At 37.4% G+C, this 12,852-nt stretch overlaps 1 protein-coding gene across 1 annotated transcript in view; it reads right to left on the reverse strand.

Annotated features, from left to right (window-relative positions):
- Window positions 1-8,036: 8,036 nt before the first annotated feature.
- Window positions 8,037-12,852, reverse strand: part of DNAI4 (dynein axonemal intermediate chain 4) — an 89,913-nt gene continuing 85,097 nt past the window's right edge. The window contains exon 17 of the mRNA XM_044914046.1: window positions 8,037-9,276. Within this exon, the coding sequence (XP_044769981.1) occupies window positions 9,226-9,276 (51 nt within the window). The 3' untranslated portion in view covers window positions 8,037-9,225. The remainder of the gene's footprint in view (window positions 9,277-12,852) is intronic.

Consider the following 12,852-nt stretch of genomic DNA (forward strand, 5'->3'; position numbering starts at 1 on the left):
GGCCAAAAAATGGTACTTAGGGCTCTGGCTTGCACAACTGGGAGGTTGGAGGAGAATCATTTGCTAAGAAAGGGACCTAAGGGGCAGGGATGGTTTTGACTGCAGAAAGAGCTACCTCATCTTTTCATAGGTGAAAATTGCAGGTGAATCTGTCATTTACCAACTCCAGAGGGGCATCTGCATGACCAAGTCCTGCACACCCACAATATAAGCAATTATTTACCCATTGATTACCAACTTCTTTCTTCCTTTCTTTGGAGACTCATACTGCCCATCTTGATAATGCTAGGTTTAACATAGCACTCCAATAAAGCTGTGATCAGTGGCTATGGGCTGGGCTTTTGCACAAGCCAGGAGAGAAGTATTCAGCCAAGGGATGATCCCTGCCCTGGATGTCAGATACACTCTGATACCTCTGAACGCTGCTACCACTCCGACTTGATCCCCCGGGGCTCAAAATAGACTCCTCTTCTGCCAGCTGTGAAGGATTAGTCCTTTCCAAGGACTCCTTGGGACTTGAAATGCTAAGTCTTGTTATAATTGTCTGATCCCTCCTGCCTCAAAACCTTTCCATAGCTCAACATTACCTGGAGAATAAAATCCAAACAGCCTGGCATTCAAGGCTCTTCACTCAGGCCCCCAAATATCACTGCTTCCACATAACTCAAGGTCCAAACAGAGAAGATAATCAAAATGAAGATGAATCTTTCCATCTTTTGACCAATCTCTAACTAGAGCACTTAATCCTTTTTATTGGAGGTTGACATGACTTTTCCTTCTCACCTCGTCTGCAACTCAGTTTACTGTCTGTGTGGCTTTGAACATGTAATTGTCTTCTCTGAGTTTAGTTTCTTCATCTGTGAGGAGATAATAATCTGCCTTTTATGTTGTTGTGAAGATGGAATGAGGTAACATGAGTAAAGTACATAGCATCTTATTAGATGTTGAATAAACAACTCAATAAATTAACTATGTGATACACAAGAGATTAGAAATGCAATTTTTGGTTGCAACTAGCTACTATGGAAGGCTGTTGATCTCAAAACTATCCATAAATTTGCACTGCCCTGGTCTTTTTCCTTCCTTTCTTTATTCTTTCCTTTCCTTCTTTGTTCCTTTCCTCTTTCCACAAATAAGTTCTAAAAGGCAGAACCTTAGAGTACTATTTCTGAAAGTGTTTTCTTTAGGACATGAGTCTTTGAAAAAAGTCTTTGGGAAAAAATATCCTATGGTAATGGTCCCTTTTTTGGAGATTAATAATGCATATTATATATAAGGGTTCAGAGAAGACTTATAGTTAAGAAACTTCTTTAATATGTTTAATTCAAAGTTTCCCAAATTTATTTGACCCTAGAAAATCTTTCACCATGAAATTGACTAACATTTGAGTTAGTCATGAATTTCTAAAGGGATATATTTCTAGTTCTCTTCTTTTCAGGCACATGTTTTTTCTATTTTCCTGTTCTTTAAAGTTGGATGTGGCCACGTGACATATTTTGCCACATAAAAGGTGAGTGGAAGTAACATATGTCACTTGTACCTGGCATTTAAGGATTGGTTCATGATTCCCCAGTTCTCCCTCTCTCCCACCGTGATGACCAACAGCATTCTTGATAGATTCTGGTTTCTGAGTCAGGACAATGTAAAGCAGGGCCACCTGCTCACCTGTAATGAACATATAATGTAAATGAGAAATAAATTCCCATCATTTAAAACCACTGAGATTTGGGACGCCTGGATGGCTCAGTTGGTTATGAGTCTGCCTTCTACTTGGGTCATGATCCCAGGGTCCTGGGCTAAGCAAGTAGCCTTCTCCCTCTCCCTCTGCTGCTCCCTCTGCTTGTGCTTGTTCTCTCCCTCTCTGTCAAATAAATAAATAAATTTTTAAAAATAAAACCACTGAGATTTGGTGATTATTGGTTATGACAACATAATCTGACTTATCCTGACTCGTATAATTAAAGTTATTTACATCTTATAGATGTAGAGTATGCCTATATGATTCAAGTTTTTAAATCAAAGCAAAGTAAGATCAGTTATTTGGTCTTAACTGGAATTAATTGTGATGGGCTCAGTATGATTGATAATACGAAGATCCACAATTAACAGAAACCAAAATTCCAAATTAACAACCAAACAATGGATTGAGTAAACATGTATTTCATCTATAAATTGCTTATGAAGGAACTATGGCCACAAAAACACCTAATACACTGGTTAGAGCAGGTTGGCATGAGTTATAAGTACTTCCTGTGGCATTCAGATTTGGGAAATCAGATCTCCATTCTGCCATTTAATATCTAGGTGTCCTTAGGAAATACTTAATGTCTCTGAATCTCAGTTTCTTCATTTGTAAAAATGGAGATAATAATACTGACTTCATTAGAGTGGTTGTCAGGATTAAATTATGCAGAGTACTGTCAGAGTCTCTAGCACAAAGGGAGCTTTCAACAGAGTGTTCATTCATGGTAATAAAGAGAATTATAGGGCATCTGGGTGGCTCAGTTGGTTAAGCAACTGCCTTCAGCTCAGGTCATGATCCTGGAGTCCCAGGATCGAGTCCCAGGATCGAGTCCCGCATCGGGCTCCCTGCTCAGCGGGGAGTCTGCTTCTCCCTCTGACCCTCCCCGCTCTCATGTGCTCTCTCTCTCTCTCTCATTCTCTCTCTCAAATAAAATCTTAAAAAAAAAAGAGAGAGAGAATTATAATTCTACCAAATATTACACTGTGTCAGAGTGGCCTTGGTGTTAGAATGCTAGAGTTTTAATACTGGTCCTGCAGTTTCCAGCTAAGAGAGCTTGATAAAGTAGTTTAAACTGTAATCTGATTTTCTAATTTGCAACATGGAAAAATGTCACAGGACAAATGAAGCAATGTTAATTATAGCACAGATAAATTATAAAGTATACCACATATAGTTATTTTATGATGATGATGATAAGATCACTCTGTAAATTTGTTACCAAACATTAATTTATTTTTATTCATACTTCTCGAGGGTGTTTTCATCATAGGACACCACTATTCATCCAGCTATTCCTGGGAGTCATTCATAACTCCTCATTCTCCCTCTCTCTTCCCTGATTAAAACCTCCTTCATGCACACACATCTATTAAATCACCAAGTCTCATAGGTTCTACCTCTAACTTTCTCTGTGATCCACCCATTCCTCTCTATCCTTTCTGCCATGATCTCAACTCTCACTTAGAGACTGCAACAGTCTTTCAACTGGTCTGTATCTTTCATGAAGCCATTGTCCACACTGCTGCCGGAATGATCTTTCTAAACATGTGCTTATATTATTACCCATTTTGAAAACTCTTTGATGGCTTTGCATTTTTCTCAAGAAAAAATCCAAATTGCCTTACCATGGCCTACAAGACCTTTCATGATGGGCATGTGTCTACTTGTACAGGACCTCAAACTCTCAGGGGTCTAGCTCTACTGAAAACCTCACCATTTTTGGGAAGTCCGTGCTCTCCCTCTCTCTCTCTACGCCTTTGTATCTGCTGCTTTCTTCACCTGAAACACCCCTTTTTGCCCCTCTTCAAAAACTAGTTAACTTCTTCTCCACAAATATCTGTAGGATGGGTATTGAAATATCACTTATTTAGAAAACTTTCTGCATAACTTTACAGATAAAACTTTCTTGCTACTCACTTTAGTAATTTTTTAAGTGCTCTATCAGTAAGAACTTAAATGAGAACCTAAAAATGTTCTTAATAATCTTAGAAGACAGTAATTGATATTTAAAGCTTCATTTTCTATGGACAAAGAAGCTCTTTTCTTTTTATGTTTTTGTCATTATTTTGGGTTTTTAGAAATTTAAAAGCTTAATAAATTTTAAAAGCTCAATAAGTAACTGAAATATATAATAATTCAAAAAATTCAATAAAATTATTATCAGTGAGTTATGATGTAAGATCCCTAAAATATCCTGGGATAATTTTTCCTTCCTGATATGATAGCGTCATATCTTTTAATAGTTGACTTATTCAAAGAAATACAAACATGGTGAGAGTACGTTTTTCATGAGTTGTTCTGGATGCTACACAAATGTGTCATCAATTTAGAAAAAGCAGTGCTTATTTTGATAAGATTCATAACAATGTTTTATATGTTCCAACTTAATGGACATGTTCTGCTTTCTATTTAACCCAGGAATTAGTTTCATGTAAACTGTTAGCCTTTTAGTTTTATCACCCACTGAGTATGCCAACCCAAGCAAATGAGGGCTAATAGCCTAGTAAATGTTCTATGGATTTGAGGGTAGACTTGAACACTGCACTAAATCCTGAAAAAACCAGACACAAAGCCCAAATAGAACAAAGGAGATCATTAGCACAATCTGTGTCTCCCGAAGGAGGAGCGGGGTCTTGCAAGGACCTAGCCAGCTGCAAAGGGCAAAGAGGTTCTCAGACCAAGAAGCGGGAATGTGGTCTGGGATAATCAGAATGACAACTACCATTTTTGAGTACCTACTTTGTGCCAGGCATTGTGTTAAGTGCTTTATAGTGGAGATAAACTGCACCAGTCAGTGGAAACGCAATCTCAAAAGTAGCAGTAATATTCACCTAAAGAAAGTCATCATAAATTTGTTTTCAGTTTTTGTCTTGAGGTAGAAAATTGATTTTATATTGTTATAGAGCAAAGAAAACTATGACCTATGTTTAGCTGATTTTCAAGGCTGATTTTATGTTCTGTTTGATTTTATGTTCAAATCAAATGTTTTACCCTCTGTGATGTTAAAATGTTTTACCCTCTGTGGGATGTTAAGATATCTTGTTAGATATTAAGGAAATCATACTTAAAATACTAAATCATATTTTAATATGGGGTATGCATGAAGCCAACACTTCTCCCATTAATTCGATCACTCATTCATTCAACAAATATTTGTTGCAATAACCTCTCTGTGGAGGTAGTGTTCTAGGTGTTGGAGATACTGTGGAGAACAAAACACATAGTCCCTACCCTCAGAGAGCTTACAGTCTAGGGGAGGAGGCAGACACTAAGCAAATAATCACACCAATATTTAGCACAGCAGGTGAGAATCTCAATTCAGAAACTTGGGTGTCCAAGAAATGTATATTCTATAATTCAGTTTCTAGCCCTAAGTCTTCATTCCACCCTGATGGCAGAAACAAATGATATACACACAAAGTTAGTAACAGTCTCTCTCAGATTTGGCTTCCTTCCCTTTCCCAGGATGTAATTCTAGCATCTTACTCTCTGACAAGGCCCTTCTATCATCAAATTGTTGCTTTTTAGTAGATCATTAATCATCCTCAGCTGCCTGGCTTTTTTGGTTCCAGTGGTCTTTGCTGCTTCTACACATCACTCATTACATGGAGAATGGTTTTTCTGAGGCTGTGTTCCTTCCTATATAGGCCTTTCTGCTTCCCGAAGAATGTTATTTAGAAGCAGGACATAGGTCCCCTCGCTCTATGGATTCATTAGGACTCTCTCTTTTCCTCATTCCCCACCTCTTCTAGCCCCACAGAAACTTCACATTTCCCTTCATGTTTAAGATACTTGGAGTAAATTTAGACTGGCTGGGGGGCAGGTCCTGTAGGAGGGAGCTCAGAAAGGGCTCTCTTGAGAAGATGAGATATGAACTGAGATCTGAAGGGGGGGGGAGTGAAGAGTTAACATGTTGAAGGGGAGTGAGGGATGGGAAGGAGAGTGTTCCTAACCAAAGGGATACATGTGGCAAGGTCTGATGGCAGGAGAAAACTGAAAAACTAAGTTATAAGCATTATCATTTAGGGACAAAGCCTAATTATAGAAGAATATACACTCTTGTGCTTTGTTTATGAGACCTCAACAAACTATATAGACATTAACCATTTACTGCACAATAGTGAAAAATGTTTAAGAACTTCTCAAAGCCTTGGGCTTGAGTTTAACCAGTTACCAGATGTATGGTTTTTGGTAAGTTACATCACCTATTTAAGCCTTAATTATATTACCTAGAAAATAGAGATTATAATAATATTACAACTACTTTCCCTATCTGTCTCATAGGATTGCTGAAGGGTATAATGAGATAATGTATGTGAAAGTGTCCTACAAACTGTAAAGAACTTTAACATGTACATTATTAGAAGTGTGTTGTTGATAACTAAATCTATTCACAGTACAATTCAACATTTTCTTTTAGGGAGACTTTTACTGAGACAAAATGACAATTACTAAGTGTCCAACTTCTCATTTGTAATTGTATGTAATTACATAGAAGTGAACCAAATGAACACACTATGATACACAATTATATCATGAATACAATATTCCTTCCCTACAACAGTTGCAAGAGCAGCTAACAACTTACTCACAGACAACAATAATGTAAGTTCTATATGAGAGATGCCTGGTAGAGAATAACCAAATAAAGCAAAGAATACCCAGCACAAAATAGGAGTCTAAAGTCAGGTCAGTCCCTACTCCTTCTTTAGGCCCCTAATTAGTCCATTAGGGGTGTATGTGTGTGTGTGTGTGTGTTTGAAGGATAAAATGAGATGGCTAACTGCTAAGCAGAACTCTCATTCAATTCTTTTTTTTTTTTTAAGATTTTATTTATTTATTTGAGAGAGAGCATGAGAGAGGGGAGGTCAGAGGGAGAAGCAGACACCCCGCCGAGCAGGAAGCCCGATGTGGGACTCGATCCTGGGACTCCAGGATCATGACCTGAGCCGAAGGCAGTCGCCCAACCAACTGAGCCACCCAGCCGCCCCTCTCATTCAATTCTTAAAATTCTATCATTGGGGAAATGCATATTAAACATATTAAAACAACAAGATACTACTACACATCTATTAGAATAGCCAAAATTTGGAATACTGACAATACCAAAGCAGGTAAGGATATGGAAAAATAGAGCTCTTATACATTGATGGAGGGAATGAAAAATTGTGTACAGCCACTTTGGAAGATAATTTGGGGTTTTTATCTTTTTGCAAAACAACATACTATACAATCCAATAATCATGCTTCTCAGTATTAACCAAAGGAGTTGAAAACGTATGCCCACACAAAATCTTGCACACAGATGTTTATAGCAACTTTATTTATAATTGCCAAAATTTGGAAACAACCAATATGTCCTTCGGTAGTTGAATGATAAACTGTGGTATATCCAGACAATGGAATATCATTCAGCAATAAAAAGGGGAATGAGCTATAAAGCCATGAACAGACATGGAAGAACCTTAAATTCATATTACTAAGTGAAAGGAGCCAGTCTGAAAAGGCTATATACACTATGATTCCAATTATAAGACATTCTGGAAAAGATAAGACCATTGAGATAGTAAAAGATCTGTGATTGCTGGACTGGGGAGTGAAGGAAAGAATAGACAGAGCACAGAGGATTTTTAGGGCAGTGAAAATGCTCTATATAATATTATAATTTGGATATAGGTTATTATACATTTGTCCAAACCCATAGAATATACAACACTAAGGGTGAACCATTACGTAAACTATGGACTTTGGGTAGTTAGGATGTGTCAATTCAGGCTCATTGATTGTAACAAATGTACCACTTTGGTGAGTGTTTTTGATAATGGGAGAGGCTATGCATTGGTGGGGCAAGGAGTATATGGGAAATCTCTTATACCTTTTTTTGATTTTGTTATAAACCTAAAAGAGCCAAAAAATCCTAAATTTTTAAAAGTATTTTATTGGAAATAGAGTTTGCTAGTGAGAATCCAAAGCCAGCCCAGAAAGCCAGCAAAATAATTCCTTCTGTAACACCAAGGTGAAAGATCGTAAAATAAAAATTGATGCTAATCTAAAAGCATGGGAGAGTCTATAAGATCAGGAGTGAGAAGGGTAAAATGGAATAGGTCCAGTGCTTCAGGATCAGTTGCCCAGGGTCTAAGAATAATAAAATAGTTTTATTTTTCATTTAGGTTTGATGAGCAGTGACGGTAGACTACGTGGAAAATTTTGAAAGTCAAAAATACATAATAAAAAGAAACATTTTTTCAATTAAATCAAGTTTTTATTTTGTTACATAGAGTGTTATGGGAAGTCCAACCTTTCAGAAAGACAAAGAGATAAACCACAATGATTTATATCAGCAGAAAATTTATAATTCTTATTACCTGATCTAAGCTCTCAATCCACCTGAGAATCACCTTACTTTTGTTTAAAGGATGGCTCCAAAGAAAAGGAGATTGTGAAGAAGTGGACACTTATAAAAGGCAGTTTCTACTGTTGCACAGATTCCATTCTTAGTTTTACACATACTTTTTTTCCAGAGAGTTTAGTGAGTTTCAAATGCCTTATCCTCTCCTCTCCACTTAGAATGCTTTACAAAACAGGTCATACTGTCCTATGGCCTCAGTTAACAAAACGCAGGACTTGTTCTAACAAACAGCATGGGATAGGCTGTTAGCAATCTGTCTGGGGGAGTTGCTACCTCCCACTCCTCCTGTATCCACAAGCTAGCTCTAGAACCCTTCATAAGATAACATCCTGATGCCAACTATAGAGCAAGGACTTTCTATTTTCTCTCTGGGCCCACTCAAGTCGGGGCTTAAAACCCAGAGCAGATTTTGGGCATGCAGAGGAGGGTGCTCCCATGTGTCCCAGACTAACTCTTCTCACTGAATTGGGAGTGTGATGCCTGGTGGCTAAACAATGCAATTTCAACATTTTCTGTCATGTCTTTTCCTTGTCAAATAGTCTAATAAAGTTTCATAGCTTCAGCTCTCAAATCTAAGAGGATAAAATTCTGATTTAAAGTTGGGTGTGAGAATCCAATATTCTCATAACACTAAGACATGCATAATTCATAAACTCTGGAAGATAGATCTTGGAAAGCAGAAGATTTAAAAGTCTATGGAACTTCATCTTGTAAAGATTTTTGGTCTAAGTAATTCTAATAATTTCCAAGCTTTGCTTCTAATGGAATAATAATTTTCTAACCTATTTGGATATTTCATAAGTACACATATGTAGTTATATGTACTTGGAATATGACTAAAAATATTAAGAAAATCCCAACAGAACTCTTATAATTAGCCTAGATCTCAAACTAATCACATATCTCTGAAATAAAAGTATTAAATTTGTTAAGTTAAAATAGAGGTTATACATCAAATATCATTTTCTAACATCAAAATCCCAGCTTACTGCATACAAATTGGATTACTGGACATTAAATACTGTTTCTTTTTCTTTAAACATCAACAAGAGAAAATATTAGTAATGATGAATTATCCTTGTTGGTTTGACTTGGGTCCAAGCAAAGTATCTATTATATCTCCCTGAAAAGAAAAAGTCAAACAATTACAATGCAATAAAATATAAATTAAGAGGTACAGGAGCCTTTAAAATGCCATTTAAAATTTATAAATTAGTGATACATATAAAGGGCATCCAATAAGATTGTAAAAAGTAAACAAACCAAAGTAAATTTAAATAGTAACAGTTACTTCCTAGTATAAACCTGCTTTTTCCTATGAAAGACTCTTTTAATGGAGTTTGATAAACAATTTTATAAGGATTCTGTTAAGGGATCTTTTTTTTTTAAGATTTTTATTTATTTATTTGACAGAGAGAGACACAGCAAGAGAGGGAACACAAGTAGGGGGAGTGGGAGAGGGAGAAGCAGGCTCCCCGCTGAGCCCCCGATGCGGGGCTCGATCCTAGGACCCTGGGATCATGACCTGAGCCGAAGGCAGACGCTTAACGACTGAGCCACCCAGGCGCCCCAAGGGATCATTTTTTGAATTAATTTTATTTTATTATGTTATGTTAGTCACCATACATTACATCATTAGTTTTTGATGTAGTGTTCCATGATTCATTGTTTGCGTATAACACCCAGTGCTCCATGCAATACATGCTCTCCTTAATACCCATCACTGGGCTAACCCATCCCCCCACCCCCTTCCCCTCTAAAACCCTCAGGTTGTTTCTCAGAGTCATAGTCTCTCATGGTTCATCTCCCCTTCTGATTTCCCCCCCTTCATTTTTCCCTTCCTACTATCTTCTTCTTCTTCTTCTTCTTTTTTTAACATATAATGTATTACTTGTTTTAGAGGTACAGGTCTGTGATTCATCAGTCTTACACTATACACAGCGCTCACCATAGCACATAACCTCCCCAATGTCCATCACCCAGCCACCCCATCCCTCCCACCCCCCACCACTCCAGCAACCCTCAGTTTGTTTTCCTGAGATTAAGAGTCTCTTATGGTTTGTCTCCCTCTCTGGTTTCATCTTGTTTCATTTTTTCCTCCCTTCCCCTATGATCCTCTGTCTTGTTTCTCAAATTCCTCATATCAGTGAGATCATATGATACTTGTCTTTCTATGATTGACTTATTTCACTTAGCATAATACCCTCTAGTTCCATCCACGTCAGGGTTTTTTGATGGCTGCAAATAGCAAGATTTTGGCGGTTTTTGATGGCTGCATAATATTCCATTGTATATATATACCACATCTTCTTTATCCATTCATCTGTTGATGGACATCTAGGCTCTTTCCAGAGTTTGGCTATTGTAGACATTGCTGCTATAAACATTGGGGTGCAGGTGCCCCTTCAGATCACTACATTTGTATCTTTGGGGTAAATACCCAGTAGTGCAATTGCTGGATCATACGGTAGCTCTATTTTCAACTTTTTGAGGAACCTCCATACTGTTCTCCAGAGTGGCTGCACCAGCTTGTAGTCCCACCAACAGTGTAAGAGGGTTCCCCTTTCTCCGCATCCTCGCCAACATCTGCTGTTTCCTGACTTGTTAATTTTAGCCATTCTGACTGGTGTGAGGTGGTATCTCATTGAGGTTTTGATTTGTATTTCCCTGATGCTGAGGGATGTTGAGCACTTTTTCATGTGTCTGTTGGCCATTTGGATGTTGTTAAGGGATCATTTTGACAGCTCCTGTTTAGCCTTAAAATCTAAACCTCAATTTTCTCATCTGTAAAATAGCTTGTGATATTAATGGTATCTTAAACTCTTTCCTGACCTACAGTGCTTGATTTAGAGAGAGTTAAATATCTGAATTTCAGTATTTTATATTTAATTTAATAATAATGATCTTTGTACCAAAGGGGTAAAATAATAATCTGTAAGAGGATGAAACCAAAGATGGAAGATGAGTTTTTAAGAAAGATACTGTGAAAAGATGGAATCAGAAGCAGAAGACCAGAGTTTTCTCTACTACACAGTGAAGGTGATCTTAAGAAAATCACTGATATCTGGGAATCTTAGTTTCCTTGAACGTATAATAGAAATATTAACAATCACTTCTAAAAATTATTGTAAGAGTTGAATGAACTAATGTATGTAAAAGTGTTTTACAAACTCTGAAGAGTTATAAACACCTGAGATGGTATTACATAAGTCAGTCCTGTCTTTTAGCCTCTACTAAGGATGACATTCCCCATCCTTCAAGTCTTGACACAAAATCAGTTGCCAAGCTTCTTCTCAAACCCATCTCTTTCTAGTTCAGTCTCTCACTTGGACTAACACAGATCACTACTGTAATCTGTTCACTATTGTATCCTTAGCACCTAAAACAGACCCTGTCACATAGTACATACTCAGTAGATATCTGTTAAATGAATGAACTGTCTATACGTAAATACGCAAACTACAGAGAAAAAGATGGCAAACATTTATATACTGAAACATAAGAATAAAAATAGTATCCAGGAGTGATTCTCCACAGGCTACCTCCAGAAAAAAAAGTTGCTTTGTGCAATGCCCCATTGAAATTAGCTTCTGCCAAGTACTTAAACTATAATTCTGTTCAATGCAAGACTTAGACCCAGCAACCAACCACAACCCACCAGAAGAGGAGGTGGTGCTTCAACAAACAATAATGCTAATGTGGTGGTAAATCCTGTTGACAACTAGCTACATCACAAAGTTATCACTGCAAAGCTTGGACCCTATACTCCTGATCATGCCAGGCATCAGGCTGATGTTACCCCTAGCCACAAACCCTGAGTTGGTAGGACGGGAGTGTTCTACTATGTCATATCACAAAAATATTCTGGTCCTTGAACACATCAGGGAGGTGCCAGAGTTTCAGAAATCATTTTGCTTAAAACATCCACAGCCCAAGGATCAAAGCTCTTCTCCAGCAGTACAAGGCCACAGAGGATGATGGGCAATGTAGAGACAAGAGGGAGTCATGGTCCTATACCTATACCATGGTCCTTGATATACCTCAATGGGTTTCCACCAATGGACCCTGATCCGCACACCTGGTGCATGTGTTATCTGGTACTTTGCCCTTATAAAACCAGTATTCCTGTGGATGTTCCCTTTGTACCCATCCTTAATCCTGTTCTTCCCTCATCCCTCCCTTCCCAGAGGCAGCCTTTATTATAAATTTGGTGTACATTTTTCCTATAGAATGAAAACATAAGCCTTCCAAAATTTTTATTCACCCTTGGTTAAAATTAATGGAGAAATTATAGGACACAATGTTACTTGATAAGATACCTTGATAGGAAATAATGGTTTGACATAAATTACTTTAAAACTTCAAATTACTATTTGATTATAATTCTCTGAAAAGTTCAGAGTTGTATCAGGTAAACTTGTGTTTGGCTGTAAGTAATACAAAATCTGATTAATAGGTTTTTGTTGAATCTCCCTGAAAAATAATTCTGAACCTTTAAAATATAATGACCGAAAGCATGAAAAACATATTTATATTAGGAAACTGCATTTATTATTAATGTATGGGATATATTTGTTACAAGGAAATTTTGCTTACCAGCATTAATCATTAACATACATACAACACACATATACACACACACACATTTGTCAAAAATGTTCAGACTCTCAGCTTAGCCTTCTGCTCTCAGAGCACACTG

The sequence above is a fragment of the Neomonachus schauinslandi genome, chromosome 4 (assembly GCF_002201575.2).
Source record: "Neomonachus schauinslandi chromosome 4, ASM220157v2, whole genome shotgun sequence".
Taxonomy (NCBI): domain Eukaryota; kingdom Metazoa; phylum Chordata; class Mammalia; order Carnivora; family Phocidae; genus Neomonachus; species Neomonachus schauinslandi.